Raw genomic sequence first — 20,497 nt, forward strand, 5'->3', positions numbered from 1 at the left:
GAAGAAAGGAATAGAGAAGTAGAGGAGTAGAGGCCAGCCATGAGCACGTGGAGAAAGAGGGAGGAAGGGTAAGGGGGGGGGCAAGAGAAAGGAGGGCAAGAGTGTAAGAGAAGCAAGAGAGAGAGGAGGGGGCAAGCAGCCCCTTTTGTAGTGTCAGGTCACTGGGGCAGAACATACCTGGCTGTTGTTAGGTAACTGAGGGGTGGGGTTTACAGAATCCCAACAATATGTATTGTCTATTTTAGCTCTGTGGATAAGGGAAGAATCCCAGGAGGGTGCCCACCAAATATACATGAGGATTATCCGATATCAGGAAGACTTTACCTCTCTATTGATAGAATTTGTGAAGTGGTAAGGTTATGAGTGGCTGTGATGGTTTGCTGTAATTGTTGTGGTTTGTAAAAAAATAATCTCCATAATCTCACAAATGTGAACACTTGGTCCCTAGAAAGTAGAAGAGCTTTGAGAAGGTTTTTGGGAGGTATAGCTTCCAGGAAGGACGTTTGTCACAGGGTTGAGCTGAGAGTTTACAGCCTTTCCCACTTCCAGTTTGCTCCTAGTGCCTGTATTTGCAGTTAAGGATCTGATTTCTCAACTGTCTGTTCTGGCCTGCTCTAATGCTTCCCCAGCCATTGTAGACTCCCTTCAGAACTATAAGCTTACATACATGCTTTCTCTTGTAAGTTCCTTTTGATGACAATAGAAAATAGAAATGTAACTAATACAATCAGCAACTTGACACAACCCAAAATGACTTGGAAAGAAAGTCTCATTTGCCTATCTCCCAAACAGGGTTTCTCTGTGTAGAAACTCTGGTTATCCTGGAACTCACTCTGTAGATCAGGATGGCCTCCTCAAATTCAGAGATTCCCCCTGCCTCTGCCTACTGACTGCTGGGAATAAAGGCCTGCACCACTACTGCCCAACAGGAAGAGAGTCTTAATGGAGAATTGTTTAGATTGGATAATTGTGCTCTATAGTAAATGAAATTAGTTCTCTTATGAGTCTTGAGAGGCTGTTTGTCAAAATTGAACTCTAGTTACTTCCAGGATGAGAAGACAACTTTGACCGTATTATTCTTCAAGCCTGTCAGCTTACTGCTTCCTTGCCAGTAGTCATCTTGTTGACATGTCATTGGCTTGACCTGGCGTTTCATTGCCAGATGGGTATATCCTCTCCATTACCATATACCCTCTCCATTACCATATACCCTCTCTACTACCATATACCCTCTCCACTGCCATATACCCTCTCCACTACCATATACCCTCTCCACTACCATATACCCTCTCCATTACCATATACCCTTTCCATTACCGTATACCCTCTCCATTACCATATACCCTTTCCATTACCATATACCCTCTCCATTACCAATACCCTCTCCTCTACCATATACCCTCTCCACTACCATATACCCTCTCCATTACCATATACCCTTTCCATTACCATATACCCTCTCCATTACCATATACCATCTCCATTACCATATACCCTCTCCACTACCATATACCCTCTCCACTACCATATACCCTCTCCATTACCATATACCCTTTCCATTACTGTATACCCTCTCCATTACCACATACCCTCCCTACCACACTAGGTAGATTCTCCCTCAACCTGAACTCTTTTCTTTTATTTCTGGTTGTGCTAGGGATTGAACTCAGGACCTTGTGCACACTAAATAAAAGCTCCATCACAGAGGTACATACATATATCCCCAGCCATGTAAGACTTGTTCAAAATTAACACCATTGAAAAGTTCTTGAGCACCCTAACGTCTCCATTCTCCACTCAACCTTTGGTAGGGACAGTTTACAGGTTAGGGATGTGCAGACAATGAAAGAAGAGCAGAAGCCAGGGTTTGCCAACAATACAGACTAAATACTTTATTAGGTTCCAAAATGAGAAAATGGTAGCGTTAACCTATTTTAGTATAAATCTACCACCCTCCGCAAAGAGCCCGCCTTAGAGTCAACAGCGCCCCAGTCGTGGTAGCGCCTGTACTCTTGAGGCCTCAGCAGGTACTGGCGGCCTCGGTAGTTAGGCATCTCATAGAGGACCCAGCAGCCCTCCAGCACATGCAGCGAGCGCACCTCACTGAGGTGGAAGCGGTCCTGGATACAGGAGCAATCCTCACTCAACTCCATCATGACGCCTTTGTGGTCTTCTTTCTCGTACAGCCGCATCCTGTGGGACCCTGTCTGCTTGGGTCACACAAAGAAAGATAAGAAAAAGCAATTGAGTCTCTTCCGGAATGGAGGCAGGAGGCTGTTGGCATAAGATCCGAGCCTGTGGGGTTTTGGAGAGTTATGCATGGATGGGTCTCCTGCTAGCATTACAGGCACCCAGACTCCGGTTTTTATTTAGGACAGTGGCTCTCAATCTATAGGTCGCGACCCCGGGGGGGGTAGTCTAATGACCCTTTTACAGGGATGGCAGAAGACCATCGGAAAACACAGATATTTATATTATGAGACGTAACAGTAGCAAAATTACAGTTAGAAAATAGCAACAAAAGCAATTTTATGGCTAGGGGTCACTACAACATAAGGAGCTTTATTAACAGGTTGTGGCATTAGGAAAGTTGAGAACCCACTGATCTAGGAGGCAGAACTTTTAAGATGTTAAAAGTGAATTTGACCTTATCAAAAATTAAGATATATTAATTCACAATTTCCTATGTTCATTCTAAGCTGTATGTTGGAGGGTATACAAAGAACATATTCTGACTAGTTTTTTCTTAGTTTTATATATATTTATAACACAAAAGCCCATCCTTAAAATGGGATTTTTTTACTTACATTTTTCTTGAGAATTTCATAAATTACTGAATTTACATTTCCATCTGTCCCATTCTGCTTATCTTATAACCTAGATTGTCATCAAGGTTAAAATCCTCAGCTTCCTGGGAGCTAGGAATACAGGCTATCACTGCGCCTGGTTAGAGCAGAGTTCAGAAAAACCATATACTTCCAAGGACGGTTCATTTAAATAACCACGTATAATGAGAACTTAGCCGATTTTCAAAATTAAGGAAAATTATCATTTTCAAATCTGAGTTCTGCCTGTCCAGTTTCTGATCGCCGTACTTTACAATGTTTTCTAGTCTACAATAAAGTTTAATTGACTCACTCATCAGAAATCTCTTTACTAAATACATAGACAAAAGTCTGATGGATGTAATTACCCTCTCGTTCCAAGCTAGTTACCCACCCAGTCCCAAGTTTTGTTTTATACCCCTGTATAAGATTACATTCGTTGGGACAACTTTTGATTAATCTAATGGTCGCAACGAAAAATAAACCTGGACCTTCTGTAAGTTTGTTCTTTCTTATAATTCTGTCTTCCTGCCTGTATTCCGTGAACTTAGGCATTTGAGAATCACTTAACCCTTAGCTACTTCTGCAGAAACAAAACAAAACAAAAACTTGCTCTCTGGATCGCACATTAGTAAAACAGTGAGGACCCCTGGGCAACAAGAAATGAAATCAAACAGGACTCACGTGGGGGATGAGGCGGCAGGAGCGGATGGAGTCACTGAAGCCCATCCACTGCTGGTAGTCAGGGTAGTCCCCGCGACGCAGGAAGTACTGGTGGCCCTGGTAGTTGGGGCGCTCATAGAGCATCCAGCAGCCACTGTCCACGCGGATGGAGTTGCAGCGGCTGAAGTAAGTCTGCAGGTTGGGGCAGTCACTGCTGCACTCGTAGCAGCGGCCCTGGAAGCCTCTGTCCTCGTAGAAGGTGATCTGTAAAGGAAGGGCAATTCTGAATGAGATCCTTTGCTCCTTGTGTTAAGTCTGCTCAGTCTGACTTCTCGTTTAGTTAGCGTTCTGCTCACCTTCCCCATGGCTGGCTGACCCGTGGTGAGTTCAGTGTCCAGCCAGAGCGGGGCCGGTCTATATAGCAGGAGGCTTGCTGCGTTAGCGGAACTGTACAAAAGGGGCCCTCCAGGCTGAGAGAATTTCCTGGATTGCGTTTCTGTGCTGCATTCAGTGGTGGGGATTGTACATTCGCCTGGTGGTTCTCTAGTGTGTTCCAACGCTGCCCTGGATGACCTGCTCAGTGTTGCTTTATTCAGATTCTTACTGTTTCTGAAATTTATCAGCACATCAGTCTGAACTTTTGACCTGAGGTCCACGCCCCTGCATTTTGATTCCATTATACTGGGAGGCATCTGTGCGTTTGTAGAAGTATCCCCAGAACTGAGACTGAGTAATTCTGCAAATACCGCAAACACTGACAAGCGCAACTGAGACCAGGTAACTTTATTCCCCTTCCCCCTTCTGTTCTTTCCGGGGTTTGCTTGTTCAGTACAGGACACAAATCGAGATTTTGTTCTTGGCTTTTCCTGGCTATATGATGTTTTAGTATCTAAGCTAAGCTTCCCCCTTGGTGGTTTCACACTGTGTGAGTCAAAATCCACCCTTAGTAATAAGCTTGTGTTAAGAACAAAGGAAAAAAAATTCCTGTGGTCCTGAGGCCCAAGACTGACAAATATGTACGAATTGCTTCCTCATTTCTAAGGCCAGGGAAGGCCTGTATTTCCTATGTGAGATGAGATTTGAACTTCAGCTGTAGAGCTGCAAGGACAGCATAAATCTCTTTGTGGGAGAGTAGATGATGAGAAGGAAAGAAAGGAGAGACACACAGAGATACAGAGAGAGACAGAGAGACACAGAGAGAGATAGAGACACACAGATAGAGGCAGAGAGAGGGAGGAAGGGAGGGAGGAAGAGAGAGAGAAGGAGGAAGAAAAAAAGAGTGTCTATCATTTGGCAGCTGATCCAGCACCTCTGCCTAGGACCTGCTATTCAGCTATTAGATACAAACAGTCTTAATAAATACCCTCAGACAAGGTTATTCAGTGTGTTTTGTCTGAACAAAGACAAACCTAAAGCCAACATACCACCCAGAGAATACTGAGCACTGTCCTACTCAGTGCCCAGATGATTAACCATTACTTTTAAATACTTTTTAGAAATTTGTTAATCAAATACAATGCCTCATAGATGCTCAGCAGAGCCTTGATAATGAACACACACACACACACACATCACACACACACATCCATACACACCACACACCACACACACATTACACATTCATACATACATCACATACACACACACACACATCCATACATCACACACACACATACACACATCCATACACACCACACACCACACACATTACACATTCATACATACATCACATACACACACACACACACACACATCCATACATCACACACACACACACACATCACATCACATACCACACGCACACACACAACTCCACTCTCTGAATCCAACATCAAACTGCTATTTCTTTATTCATAGCTTTGTCTCTGTTTCTCTCCCACCCCACCCCCACCCTAGGGCCTCACCCAAGCCCTGAACACATTGCTGTTCTCCTGCTTCAGCCATCTTGGCACTGTGATTACAGGTGTGCATAGCCAACTCTGGCAAATTTCCGAGCTTCCCTCTTGTGTTCTTTCCTCCCTCCCTCTTTTCTCCTCCCTTCCACCTCCACTCTAGTCTCTCTCTTCCCGGGTTTGGCAGGGGTAGGGATTGAACCCAAGGCCCTATTCATGCATGCTAGGCGAGCATGCATACTAAACCCACTGGGCTTCTCCACCTAGATCTCTATTTTTTTTCAGACCTTTCTCAAACCACTCAATCAAGGTATACATCTAAGACACAACTCTTCTAAAGCCAGCTATTGGAAAACTCCCATTTCCTCAGGCTATGTGCTTGGCCTCCAAACAGCAAGTCTTAACTCGTTTACAGGCAAACAGTTCCTAGAGATGTTTAGCTGATAGACATTAGTGTTCTTTAACCAGACTACATGGTTTATAGGACACTACTTGGTGCAGATGAACACTGGAAATAATAGTGACAAGAACAGTAGCATTAGAGTGACATTATTAATGATAATGTCAACCTGCTTTCTGACCAAAGATTAAGTGTTCCCAAAAGGCTTGCTTCTACAGAGCCATCTTGTGGTTAACAAAGGCAAGACTTGAAACAGACGTTGGGATTCTTGTCAGTGGGGCTGGGAGTGGTGGTGCATGCCTTTAATCCCCCGAACTTGGCATAGGAAGGTGCATCTCTGTGCTTTAAAGACCAGCCTGGATTATATAGTGAGTTCTAGGACAGCCAGAGCTATGTAGAGAGGCCTGTCTCAAAGAAGAAAGAAAAAGACAAATGAAGAAGACTAGGAGGAGGAGGAAGAGGAGGAGGAAGAAGAGGAAGAGAAGGGGGAGGAGGAGGAGGAGGAGAAGAAGAAGAAGAAATCTTGTCATAGTTTGTAAACTACTGTGTATTTATTACTGTTTGTAATTTACTGTGTTCGTAAAATTGCATATTGCTGAGCCCTAATATCTCCCAAGATTCTACCTTATTAAATGAAGACAAGGACCTTAGCATCTGTATGTTTTAATCAAGACCAGATAGCTCTTGGACTAAACTTTGAAGATCATATAGGTGAGAAATACCTGCTCATCTGCATGTATCTCAGCACTGTGCATGGCAGCCAAGGTAGGAAGCAGCTTAAACACCCTTCAGCAGATATGGATGCGTGGATGAGGAAACACGGCATGCCTACTTAAGGGAGTTTTATTCAGAAGGAAGGAAAAAAAATTATGTTACTTATGAAGAAATGGATGGAACCAGAGACCTTGATATTAAATAAAATCATCCAGACTCAGAAAGATAAACAAACACTATTCTCTCATGTGTGGAAACTTTATTGTTAAAATAATATGACATGGTAACAAAAGGGGAAGGGGATCAGTGGGAGTGGGTAGGAGGGAGATAGGTAAAGTCAGGGGTAAATATGATCCAAGTACAATGGCATTGTGATAAACAGGGTGAGAATGTCACAGTGAAATCCATTTTGGGGTATGCTAACTAAAATTATTAACAAATAAAACCTTCCGTTTTGCTTTAAACATTGTCTTAGGATAGTGCTGGTACATACCTTTTATCTCAGACTTGGGAGGCAGAGGCAGTCAGATCTCTGAGTTTGAGTCTAGCCTGGTCTACAGAATGAGATCCAGGATACCTAGGGATACACAGAGAAACCCTGTCTCAACCTCCCCTACCCCCCCAAAAAAAAAACTTTTCTAAGATTCGTTTTAATTCGAAGTCTTTGTATATAGCTCAGGTTGGATTTAAATTTGATATGTGGTATGGACTGGCCTTGAACTCATGATCTTCCTGTCTCACCTTCCCAAGTGCTGGGATTATGGGCTGCACCAACTTGCCTAGCTCATTCCTTGATTTCTTTCTTTAAAAACAAAAAATCCACAGATAAGGGCTTGCTAGAAACTTATTAAGATTCTCTTTTTTATGTTTATTAGTATAGGCTAATTATTTAGGATAGGTTTCACTATAACTCTTTCACATGTGTACATATTATATTTTGATCATACTCACCCCCTTACCCTCTTATCTCCTTCATGCTCTTACTAATCATCTTCTTAATTAGTCTCCCCAACTGGCGGTTGGAATAGGACACCCCCCAGAGGCATTTGGCTATAGGGAGTGGCACTATCAGGAGCAATGGCCTTGTTGGAGGAGGTGTGTCACTGTGGGGGCGGGCTTTCAGGTCTTATGTGCAAAAGCTATGCCCAGTGTGGCACACAGTCTCCTTCTGCTGCCTGAGGATCAAGATTCTACAACTCCCAGCTCCTTCTCCAGCACCATGTCTGCCAGCACACCGCCATGCTTCTCACCATGACAGTAATGGACTGAACTTCTGAAACTGTTTATTAATTAAATTAAATGTTTTCCTTTATAAGAGGTGCCTTTGTCATAGCATCTCTTCACAGCAATAAAACTCTTAAGACACTAATTTGTTCTTCTGTGTGTGTGTGTTGTTGTTTACTATGACTCCATGAGTTGCATTTGGGTGTTTACAGAAGAATGGGTGAGGGGTTGTTTACAGGAGCCTGTGTCCTTCACAGTGGCTCTACCACTGAAGAAAATGCCTTTCCTTCCAACAGCGTCCATCACCAAGGTGTAAGTTCTCAGGGAGGGGTAGAACCTGTCACTTCCTCCAGCTCCATCACAGAATAATAGCAGGTCAGCTCTGTGCAGGTGACCATAGCTGCTGTGAGTTCAGGGGTGCAGTGGCCACGTCCTTCCCAGCAGCTGATGTTCCACACAGTTCTTTATCTTCTTCTGTGATGTTTCCTGAGCCTCGTTTGAATGGTGTGATACACATGTTCAGTTTATGCTGGACATTAGACTATCCCTTAATCTATCACATTGACCACTTGTGAATCTCGGCAATTTCCACAGCCTACTGAAAAGCAAAACACAAAAACAAACTGTTGAGGAATTTTAATCCAACAACATGGCTGCCCTGGCAAGGAATCACATCCAAAGGCTTTCTAGGTCTGTGATCTGGCTGGAATGACACCTTTACTCCCTCTGGCTGGAATTCAGACATGCTTTTAGTAAACACCTTTAATCCCATACAATGAAGATAAAGTTAGTTTGTAGAAGGCAGTGGCCATGTTTGAAAATGATGTCTTTGACTGGCAGACAAAGTAGTGGATCAAAGAAAGATTTGACAGAACGAGTCAGATAGGATATGTCCAATTTTCATGAGCGCAGACAAGAAAAAGGCTAGTTGAGAGCAGCAAGACACACACAGAGAGGGTGTGGTGGGATGTGGTGTGTATATGACAGTTTTACTGACACAGGTGAAGGCAGAATGAGCCAGAGAATAGGAAGAAGCCATAGGAAGGAGGGAGGGAATGAGTAACTGGTTGGATTAAAAGTTTGTTTGGGCCTGGGGGGGTGGTGGCACATGGCTTTAGTCCCAGCACTAGGGAGGCAGGGGTAGGCAGATCTTTATGAGTCAGGACAAACCTGATCTACAGAGTGAGTTCCGGGACAGCCAAGACTGTATAGTGAAACCCCCTATCTCAAAAAAAAAAAAAAAAAAAAAAAAAATCAAAGAAGGAGGAAAAGAAGGGGGAGGAGAAAGGGAAGGGGGAGGGGAAGAAGGAGAGGTAGTAATAGTTTGTGGTGGTGGTTTGGGTGTAGTACCTTCCCCAAGCCCTTCTCCTTTGGTGACTTTTTCTTTATGCTGGGGGAGAGCACCTATCTCTTTGTCTGTATTTCACAGAGGAGAGCAGAGAATTTTCAAGAACAATGACTGCAAGAAAAAGATGCAGGGAAGATGATGGTAACGGTCCCCACCTTTAATCCCAGCACTTGGAAGGAAAAGGCAGGCTGATCTCTGGGTTTGAGGCCATCTTGGTCTATAGAGTTCCAGGACAGCTAGGGCTGTGTAGAGAGACACAATCTCAAACTACCACCACCTTCCAAGAAGAAAAAGGTTAAGGGAGGTTCTGTTTTGTCTGTTTTGTTTTGGTGCATTTTCACTTCAGGTGTTTACTAATAATTTCTTTTGGCTCAGGTGTGATCTTTCTGATTCCCAAGCAAATAGTGTGAAAGTCAACAGGCAAGCCATTTCTGCAAAGCTGACTTGTTAGGTATGTTGTTGGTGGTGAACAGAGAATTAAATTTATCTCAGGAGTGGAGTCTAACAGATAAACTGCTGTTGGGATTCAAAGGTTAAAGAACTAGGATTAAGTAATATTTATATGTAACATTTTATAATATGTTTACTGACCAAATATATGTTTACATAAAATATATAGTCATATGCCCCAGATTTTTCCAAACAGGTTTTTGACCAGAATTATAAATGATTCTTAATAGGAAGTTCCTTAACTCTCGAAAGTGACCAAATTTTATGTGCCGAATATATGCTTACTGTATCATTACAGTACTTAGGTATTGAACATGAAGTTTCCAAAGACATGAAAAGACAAGAAACCCAAAAGAAATAAGCAGCCTTGTGTATATGGATAAGCATGAAGGTGAGGGGAACAAGGAAAGACAGGAGGCAGGCCTGCTGATGCCTACAGACTACAGGCCATCCAACATAGTGGCTGTCTAATACTTTCAGTTTTTTCTAATATCGGAGATTGAATTTATGGCCTTATATATGTTAGGCAAATACTCTACATTAAATTTCTATAATTGTACTGCTTTAATATAAGCTTACGCTCCTGCCCCAGAACCTCTGTAACAAAACAGTTGCGTGCATTGAAGCCGTATGTGAGAGGTAGGTCAGGGGTCACTGAAGAATGAGTTCTCCATCTGGGTCAGAGTGGCCCATGGGAAAATCAGCACTCGACCATCCAGTGTTGAGGCAGGAGAGTCTAGGGCTGGGCGCTGATGGGCAAGGCATAGCCCACTCATCCTTTCTCCAGTAGATATTGGTTATGTCTGAGTGGGAAGGGGTTGATATATAAAGTTCTCACTGCAAGCAAGATGGACATTTGAGGCAATTCACTAACTTCTCAAAGGATAGGGTAATCTGTTAAATTTTGAACCGAACTCATCAGATTTATTTTATGAGCTTTACGGGAAACAGCCCTATAACCTCATTTACTAAATGTAGGCCATTTTGCTCAATTTTTGCTCAGCTACCTCTTTTTGTACTGGGCATAGTTTGACTTATCTTTAAAACTTTTTCCATTGCATTTTTATTTATTTATTTGTGGGAGGGTGGGGGTGAACCAAAAAATATAAATCTCAGTAGAATTGACGTTCTCCTTCTGTTAGGTCTTGGGAATCAAACACGGGACATTCAGACTTTGGACAGGCATCTTTACCTGCTAAATTCTGCCACTAGGCCAGCTGTGACTTTTCTTGACAATTTCAGCTTGTCTTTAATCTTACATATTTAGTTATGAGAGAATGTGGTTTTACCCAGAATGCTATTTCCCCAAATAGGAGGTTCCTTCCCATCTCGATTATCATGTTTGGTTTGGTGACATATTTGCTTTGGAATGTTTAAGAGATGAAAAGAAAGGCAGGACTCTTGCGGTGCCGGAATCATAAACTACATATTTTATTAGTTTCTAAAGAAGAAAAGTAGAGTCTTGAAATGCCTCAGTAAAAATCCATGACCCTTCTAAAAGAGCCAACCTTGGCATTCGCAGCCCCCCAGTCAAGATATCTCCTGTACTCTCCCGGCCTCAGCAGGTACTGCCGTCCCCTGTAGCTTGGCATCTCATAGAGGACCCAGCAGCCCTCCAGCACATTGAGGGAGTGGATTTCGCTGAGGTGGAAGCGGTCCTGAAGAGAGAGACAGTCATCTGTGATCTCCGACATTTGTCCTCTGAAGTCATCCCTCTCGTAGATTCTCATCCTGTAAGTGCCAGGGTGCTGGGCAGGGGAAGGGAGGGGCGGGGTCACAGAAAGAAGAAAAAAAGCCAATGAGCACAAATAGAAGCTAAGTTTCCTATCCCATCACCTCCAGCCTCGAAATCCAGAGTCCAAGTTTGCATCCAGAACTAGCACGTTACAGAGTACAGAAGTCTCTATACCTAAAGCGTAGGGTGTCACCTGAAGAATCTAGGGTGTCAATGGCCAATTGAGAAACAGCACTCACTCCAAACCTATCTACCTGCCCATAGTCCCTGGCAATTAAAAGTTGCTTACGATAAAGCTTCATCACACTTAATTTAGAAATGGTTAAAATAAAACTACCTCCTCATGATACCTCAGCTGTGGAGGCAGCCCTTTGCAGGGGAGGAAATCCAAAAGTTACCAGAAGGGCAGCATTGTGATTTATCTCCCTGGTTGAAAAGGTATCAACCTTCAGCGATTTTCTGATAAACCCAAGTATTGGCTCACATCTCTATAGCTCAGCAGGCCGAGCCCCTGTGATAAATAGGGCGTTATTTTTCTTGTTTCTCTTTCCTAGACTCCGTTTCAGTCCAAATCAACCCTTCCTTTCCTGGCTTCCTTCACGTGGACTGACCCTTCCTGTCAGGGGCAGCTTGCCAGGGTGATGTTTCCCTTCCGAGGCACGGCGTCTCATGTCTCCCACAACTGCACCTGACTAGGATGCAGTGGCTATTCTCCGGAGAGCATGAATCTTGAACGTTAGTTTTAGATTTGGCCTTTTAGCTGGTGCATTCCGCCAAGTGAGCCAGTAGGTACTGCCCACTACATGTGAGTCAAGACAGAAGACGGGAGAAATAATCAAGTAGAAAGAAACGTAAGGCCACACAAGCCAACACGCTTTTAGATGGGATCAAGGCCTTCAGGGTGCTATGAACTATACAAAGTGGGTAGCTCAGGCTGACCTTGAACTCTTGCGGCTGTCTCTTCAGCATCTTCTACCCACCCAATGTATTTTAAAACACCCACCCAGTAGTTCATTAAATTTTTAGATTAAGAAACATTGAATTTCTGACTTGAAGTGGTTTGGAATGAACTATATATATGGAGGGGGCTTATATGTTAAGCAAATAATAAATTCGTTGTCTTCTTCTTTTTTTTTTTTTTACTACTCTCTGGTGTTTGAATTCTTGATGATATATACAAAGTAAACACGCAGATGTCAGTTTTCTAAAATAAAGCCACTAAGTTCCTGAGAAATAAGAATCCTCTCTCAGGTATCCTACTGAACACACACACTAGGTGTCATCCCCACCCTCGGCTCTAGTTGAAACGACTTGGTTTAAGATGATCTTTGTGTCCCCCCCCCCCCCAGACCAATAATAAAGACAGAGCCAAGCTCACGTGGGGGATGAGGCGGCAGGAGCGGATGGAGTCACTGAAGCCCATCCACTGCTGGTAGTCAGGGTAGTCCCCGCGACGCAGGAAGTACTGGTGGCCCTGGTAGTTGGGGCGCTCATAGAGCATCCAGCAGCCACTGTCCACGCGGATGGAGTTGCAGCGGCTGAAGTAAGTCTGCAGGTTGGGGCAGTCACTGCTGCACTCGTAGCAGCGGCCCTGGAAGCCTCTGTCCTCGTAGAAGGTGATCTGTAAGGGCAGAAGGAGACCAGACAAGTAAGTGATTTCTGCCAGCAGGGAAGCTGCTTGTGGGCAAAGGTCAGGGGTTCTAGGACTTACCTTTCCCATCTCGCTGAGAGTAAGAGATGCCCTGGTAGCTGTGAGGCTGGAGGAGAGGAGCGCCCCTGGTATATATAGCTGTCAGGACTGCTGTCTGCACAGGAAATCACACAAAAGGGCCCATTCCATGAGTAAGGGGATTTGCAAGCTCGGAGAGCTCTCTCCCTCTGCCCATTGGGGTTGGCTGAATGGTTTACTCTCATTCTTTCTGGTAGGTTCGGGTTGCTCTAATTCACTAGAGCTGTTGTGTTGTTGCTACCAATGAGAAAAGGTCTTTGCTCTTGTTTTTGCAAAAGGATGAGCGGAGCTCTAATTCTATGCGTTTATTTTATAGCTTACTCGGCTTAATCGACTTCTCAAAGCGAATCCGACTTAGCAATTGCACGTGCTTCGGATTTTGATTGTATGCTTTAAACTTTTAAAAAGCGAAAACGTAAACAGTGAGGAATCTTGAGAAAGAGGGACCAGGGAGATGCAATCTGAGGAAACATTCCGAAAGGCATAAAGTTTAGTTCAAATTCAAGATTCTGTGATCATTAATGTCTGTTGGGGGATGGTCTGAAATAGAATTGTTAATGGGAGCTTGTGGTGTCTTGTACCTAGAAGAGAGGATCGGTGCACACGAAGACCTTACCATGGCTCTGACTAGAAGAAAAAAAAAAAGCAGCTATTCATACGCTTCTTCCATTTCTAATTTCCTTGGAGAACCTAAATCTTCCTTCTGCTGATGCCTGCCCAGAATCTGTCTCTCCTTTAAATGTACAAAGGCCTTTTTTTTTTTTTTCAGGAGCTATCATCAAAATAGTATGGTACCATCCTAACAAGCTTTGGGAGTGGAAGGGTGGGTGGGGCACGGAGGGTGGGGAGAGTAGAGGGTAGGAGGAGTGGGGAGGGTTTCTTGACAGTATGCCTCATAATGCATTGTGGGAATCCTGGGGTCCCCCAGTTGACTTCAAAGTGATTATCTTGTCAGGACAGTTTTCAGGATAATACGGAGCTTATTTGCTATTTTAAGAAAATATTACTCTTTCACAAATGAGTACTTTTGTGACCTTCTCCCACATTAAGGATTTGCAGAAGTGCACAGCAATGCACCTTTTCGTTGTCTCGTTTGGGGAAGTATGGTAATTACTCACGAACATATACTATTCATTTAGCCCGTGAGAAGTTTACTGTTCAAGACCCTTCAGGTAACAAACACCTATGACAGACTCGGATGCCGACAAGGATGATGGGAAGGATCTCGTCAGTCCATTTGCCACCAAGAGGCTGGTGGACTTCCTCAAAGGCCCATGGCTCTTCTGTCTGCAGGTGGATTGGACACTGCGTAATAGTAATGGCTGAATTAATGTTGTCAGGAGCAGTTAGGCACAGCCTTCCCCTGAGCTACCACGGACACGATCTTTTCGAGTTCTTTGTTCTAATCTGTCAGTTGCTTAGATGGTTTAGAGTTTTTCATGGTGTATGCGCTATGTTAGGCGCCAGCATGTGACAGAGTCATCTTTGTACCGAGCAGCTCTTTCTGTCTCTCCATGCACACACCTCTACCCTAGACCCTCTTACTCCCAATCAAATAACTAAGTGACCCACCACGCTCAGTGACTCTGTCAGCCCTGGACTCAAAGTGGGCGGATGACCAGCTAGCTTTGTTTTAAGAAAATAAATATAATACTTTAAAGTTATTTACTTTGTTAGTTTTCAGTTTTAGGGTTTTTTTTTAAATTAAGGAAAAAAACCTAAATGCTTTAAATAGTTATTCATTTTCTTATTTTATGAGTGTTTACCTACAGATTTGTACGAATACCACACACACACACCTGGTGCCTACAGAGATCAGAAGCAGGCTTTGGATCCTCTGGGACTGCAGTTACAGATGACTGTCAGCTGACAAGTGGGTGCTGGGAATCAAACCCAAGTCCTCTGCAAGAACAGCAAACACCTTTAACCACGGAGCCACCTCTCCAGCACAAGGCTCACTTCTTTAAGGTTGCCCCACTAGAAAAACTACCCTCATTGATGTTTTGGGAACCACCTGAGTGAGGTGGTGTCCCAGATAAGATTTCCATTGCTGTGAAGGAACAACATTTAGTTGGGGCTGGCTTACAGGTTTAGAGGTTCAGTTCATTATCATCATGGCAGGAAGATGGCAGCGTCTAGGAAGACATGGGGCTGGAAGAACAAAAATTCTGCCTCTTGATCCAAAGGCAAACAGGAGAAGACTGGCTGTGGTGGTTTAAATATGCTTGTTCCAGGGAGTGGCACTGTTAGGAGGTGTGGTCTTGGAGTAGGTGTGTCACTGTGGGCATGGGCTTTAAGACCCTCATCCTAGCTGCCTAGAAGCCAGTCTTATCCTAGCAGCCTTCAGATGAAGACGTAGAACTCTCAGCTCCTCCTGCACCATGTCTGCCTGGACCCTTCCATGCTCCCACCTTGATGATAATAGACAGAACCTTTGAACCTGTAAGCCAGCCCCAATTAAATGTTTTTATAAGAGTTGCCTTGGTCATGGTGTCTGTTCACAGCAGTAAAACCCTAACTAAAAAACTGGCATCCATGTGGCTAGGAGGAGGCTCTCAAATCCTACTCCTACAGTGAAACACCTCCTCCCTCAAGGCCACACCTACTCCAACAAGGCCACACCTCCTAATAGTGCCACTCCTTGGGCCAACCATATACAAATCACCACAGGTCTCATCATGCAATAACACTAATTTTGGCTTGAACCCATATATCAAGCCAAGTCATTAGTGAACTGTGCCCACCAGTCAGATGATCACAGGGTCTCTTGCATGCCATTAGAGTTGTGAGAAAATAAAATGGTGGTGACTTTCCACAGGGAACTCTAGAGCCATCATGAACTGAACAGGGACTGGGACTTTGTGCCCCTTTAATGCTCAGTAAATTGATGTAGGCTGCTATCACGGAGAGATAATGTAGGATAACTAGACTCAGCAGCTTCCTTTGGCTCACTGCGTAGAGCTTTGAGCTGTCAGTGTCTCTGGGAAGGAGTACCTTGGTCCCAAGTGATGATATGGACAGTGTACCACAGTGCTCACTCCAAGAAGAAAACAAGCACTTATCTCAATCCCAGTAGCTAAGGTAATCACAGGTAATACAGCAGTGTCTAGCTTCCAGGTGTCAATGCATGTAAAGCCCATTTCCTATTGTTATGATTGTAGTATCTGTACTATGAAGCACATCTGTCTTTTATCCTGAGCCCTCTTTCAAATACAGCGAACGGCAACATCAGCTAAGGTGATCACATTAGCCTTTTAATGAAAGGTTATCTTTCAGTGACGAGAAACTAATGATCATGCCGGACTCTTAGCCATATCCTGATTGAAGCTTGTCCAGTACTCACCTGGGAGAACTCACTGAAAAATACTATGCCGTTTTTGTGTGCTAAGACTTCCTACCCTTAAAAGGGGAAACGTCACAACTTTATTTTATTTTAATATTTATTTATTTAATGTATATGAGTACACTTTTATTTTATGTGTATGAGTACACACCAGAAGAGGGCATCAGATCCCATTACAGATGGTTTGTGAGCCGCCATGTGGTTGCTGAGAATTGAACTCAGGACCTCTGGAAAAGCAGTTAGTGCTCTTAACGGCTGAGCCATCTCTCCAAACCCCATGACTTCATTTTATACATAACTCAATATATTCAATGTCACTTGGTGTTTGAGGATGGTAATGAAACCTCAGTGAGTAAGCTTAATTATTGTGACTTAAATAACCCACATTTTTATTTACAGTCTGATGTTCAAGGGAAACATATACTAGTCAGGTGTATTGTACCACAACAATGAGACACAAAGGAGGGGAGAAAGGCTCATTTTTAGTTCTTGGTTTTGAGATTCTATAGTCCTTAGCTCTATTGTTTTGGGGCCTGTGGTAAGGAAAAACATCTGTGGGTGTGTGTGTAGGAGGTTCTTCACATTAGACAGACAGGAAGCAGAGAAGGGGGCCAAGACCAAGCATAACCTTCAAAGGCACTCCTAACTCCTTGACTTGACCCTCTGCCCCTCAGTCTAGTCTTTACCTCTCATGGTTTCCAATCCCTTTTCAAGCAGGGTCATCAGCTCAGGGTCAAAGTTCAACGCATGAGGCCTAAGGAAGAACATTTTGTTTTCAGTATGTAACTATTTAAGATCCCAGAGAACTCTTTCCTTTTGGACAGTTTCATGCAGGCATGGACAAAAGCATGAAAGTGCAGAATTAAAACTTGGGAGAATACAGGCCTTGCTCAAGATCACACAGTCACAAGGAAGACAGATGAAAACCAAGTTTATAGGCTCCAGACCCTGCACTGAACCACAGATGTATTTCACCTAGAAACCTGTAGATTGATGTCAAGGCGATACATGATTGGACAGTAGAGAGTGAGGTGGGGAAAAGTCTAGGAAAGTGGAAGAGGTTGAGAAGGAGGCGGAGATTCGAGAGGAGAAAATGGAAACAGATATGAATGTTTCTCTCGATGCATCTCTAGATTGATAAGGTTGCTATGATTATTTCTAAGGGTTTCTATGGGTCTATTTATCTTTTTTTAGGGTGGTTTTAAACAAAATATTTGGCCTAGTCATGAAGGCTATAGAAATGATGATCAAAAAATTCATGGATTCCTTGCCTACTGAGGTCTAGCTTCTTGGTTCACAGAGTCACATCTTATACTGTGTCACCACTTGGGGAAAAAAAGACAATTGGATTTCTCACTACCTCATTAACAAGGGCATTCACTGCATTCATGATAGCTCTGCCCTTGTGTCCCAGTCACCTCTCAGAAGTCCCATATTTTAGTACCATCACACTGGTGGCTATTTGAACGTAAATGTCTCGGGTATCCACATATGTTCGGGTCTATTTATCTTATCTAGATGTGCAGTTTATATCTTTGTCCACTGGTTGTAAGCTTAATGTGTAGAGGGTTTGTGGATTGAGAATTTAACATATAAACCTGTTTGATAAGTTAATGATTATGAAGTCATCTTTCTACTGGGCAGTAGAGGAGAGTGAGTGAAAACAACATGCTGGGGCGGTAGAGTGAACTGTGCCTGAGTTCTTAGAGGTGGTATGGAGCTGCTAAATTAGAGATACTCTGCAGTGCCATGTGGTCCAATGGGTGCTGGCCTTAGTGCAGGATAAAAGGTTTCTATTTTTTAATATTTACAGAAACTCTATAGAGCATTATCATGTCTGAGCTTAAAGGACTCATCTTATTACACCCCTTATATCGGAAAATGAAAACTGTAATGCTTTAAACTTTATGAACCAAAATGCAGTTTTCTGTATTTTCCAGTTCTTCTAGACTAAAATAATATAAGATTTCAAGTTAACAAAACTTTTCCTTGAGACATGACCCATACCTTTGTCTTTTTTTGTTAAAAAAATAAAACAAAGCGTGAAGATACCAGCTGTATGTCATTAGTCACCTAACACAGTGAATTAGCTAAGCTAACACCAAAACACAGATTTTCTGCATATTTGATATTGGCAAGAGTCCCAGTGTTTTGAGCTTCCTAATACCAATTTACCCCGAATATTCTTTCAGTAAGAAAGAGTACCTTTAATTAGGAAGCTTTTTTATCTTAATTAGATGGGGAGTGTTTTAAGACAGCTTTGGTCATACCATTCCATGTCGTCCACAACTCAGTTTATTGTGTTTACAGATATGTTAATCATCACAACGAAAAGTTACACTTTAGAGATCACACCTTATTTAACTGTCCCCTCAGCCCTGAGCAGCCACTAACTTTCTTGCTGTCACTCTAGTTTTGGGTACTTCGTATAACTGTATGACTCGTGTGTGACCTGTGCCGTCTGTAGTCGGTGTGACTGTTCTTTGCACACTGTCATGGCACGTAACAGATATCATGTCCTTGTATTGACAGATTTCACTATGTTTGGTAATCTATTGACATATGAACACTGGGCTGTGTCCACCTTATAACACTATAAATACTTTATAATACTATAAAGAGCATTACTATGCAAATTCATGTATAAGTTTCTGTTTGGACACTTATTTTCAGTTCCTTTGATTGTTTAGCCATGAGTAAAACTGCTAGGTGTAAGGCAAACTGCTTTAGAGGAATTGCAAAGTCAGTTTCTACAGAAATTTTACATTCCCATCGAAAATTTAAGAGAGTTCTGACTTTTCCACATCCTCACCAACACGTTTTGTTTTCTCTTTGGTGGGATTTAACTAACATTAATTTTTAAATTAATTTAATTTAAACATATCATCAACAAATGGTGGTGGCTCACACCTTTAATCCCAGCACTCCAGAAGCAGAGGCAGGGGGATCTCTAAATTTGAGACCAATGTGGTCTACATAGTGAGTTCCTGAACAACCAAGGCTACACAGAGAAACCCTGTCTCAAACAAAAACAAAGATACCTCCCCTCCCATGTCTCCACTGCCTGGGGCGGCTGGAAGAGTTGGCCCTGGGGTCATGAGAGCAGGAGAGCTGGCCCTGCCCCTCACCAGCTGCAGCATTCAGGAGAGCTGGCCCTGTCCCTCATTTGCTATGAGGTGGGATAGGTGCAGGGTGATGCCACATCTGTCCCCCCTCACTCCTTTCACCACCTGTGGCAGCTGGGAGAGCTGGCTCTGGGATCATGAGAATGGGAGAGCTATCCTTGTCCCCTCCCTGGCTGTAGTGCTCAGTATAGCCATGTACCTTGCCTGGACAACACAGTGGAGTTGGCCTTGATGGCGAAGGCAGGGTTGAGCCAGTCGAGAGGGTGAGAGAGTGGGAGAGCTGTCCCTGCATCCTGCCAGTGGCAGCACTGGGTGGCCTAGCCAGAGCAGTGCTAGAGACCTTGTCCCCGTGGTACAAATAAGGGCAAGCCGGCAGGCTGACCAACCAGGCCCCGATTCAGGGCTCTGATGGCCCACCCCAAAATGTACATCATCTGCAAATGACTGGGACAAGTGAACGAGCCAGTTCTGCTGATCCAAAGCTGCAGGACCTCTATGACACAGGACCGACAACAACAGGATAGCCAGGACCATGAACCAGACCAATGACTCACTGCAATGAACATTTGCAAGAGAAGATGTGTGAACAGAGGGACACACTGTGGGGCACCCTGTGACACACCACAGCTTCCACGGTGAGACGTTCTCCAGGATTTGTTGTTTGTGTGTGTGTTTTTACTTTGAGGGGAGTGCAAGGGCAAAGGGCAGATTTGAAGGGATGAAAAGATGAATGGGATGGGGGTGCAAGATGGGAGACTCACAAAGAGTCAATAGAAGCTTAAAAAACAAAAACTAAAATATTATTGTATCCATTAGAATAAACATTAAGTGTCACTTGACCCTGGGTTTATCTTAAATTTTTCTAATCACTAACAGTGTTGAGATTTTTCCCCCCCAATTTGTTAGCTGGCTATTTATTTGTCTTCTTTAGAAAAAAAATTATATATTTCAATCCTTGCCATTTTGTATTGGATACTCTCTGTATTTACATTTCAAATGTTATCCCCTTCCCCAGTCTGATCCCCTCTCCCCCTCCACTTGTCTCCATA

At 43.4% G+C, this 20,497-nt stretch overlaps 2 protein-coding genes across 3 annotated transcripts; both read right to left on the minus strand.

The window, feature by feature from the left end:
• Positions 1–1,934: 1,934 nt before the first annotated feature.
• On the minus strand, positions 1,935–3,853 carry LOC308432977 (gamma-crystallin C; the record flags this gene model as incomplete). 2 transcript variants are annotated; one of them, XM_080932875.1, is made up of 3 exons in its annotated part: positions 1,935–2,207; positions 3,510–3,752; positions 3,845–3,853. In XM_080932875.1, 3 exons carry the CDS (start codon positions 3,851–3,853, stop codon positions 1,935–1,937), a joined length of 525 nt encoding a protein of 174 aa, XP_080789001.1. The 2 variants fall into 2 exon arrangements, with proteins under 2 accessions (XP_080789001.1, XP_080789000.1); XM_080932874.1 differs by having other exon boundaries at positions 1,935–2,210.
• A 7,135-nt stretch (positions 3,854–10,988) lies between these two features.
• LOC308433091 (gamma-crystallin B) lies at positions 10,989–12,971 on the minus strand (the record flags this gene model as incomplete). Its single annotated transcript, XM_080932968.1, has 3 exons — positions 10,989–11,264; positions 12,633–12,872; positions 12,963–12,971. 3 exons carry the CDS (start codon positions 12,969–12,971, stop codon positions 10,989–10,991), a joined length of 525 nt encoding a protein of 174 aa, XP_080789094.1.
• Between the last annotated feature and the right edge of the window lie 7,526 nt (positions 12,972–20,497).

This window comes from Micromys minutus, assembly GCF_963924665.1.
Source record: "Micromys minutus genome assembly, chromosome: 19".
Taxonomy (NCBI): domain Eukaryota; kingdom Metazoa; phylum Chordata; class Mammalia; order Rodentia; family Muridae; genus Micromys; species Micromys minutus.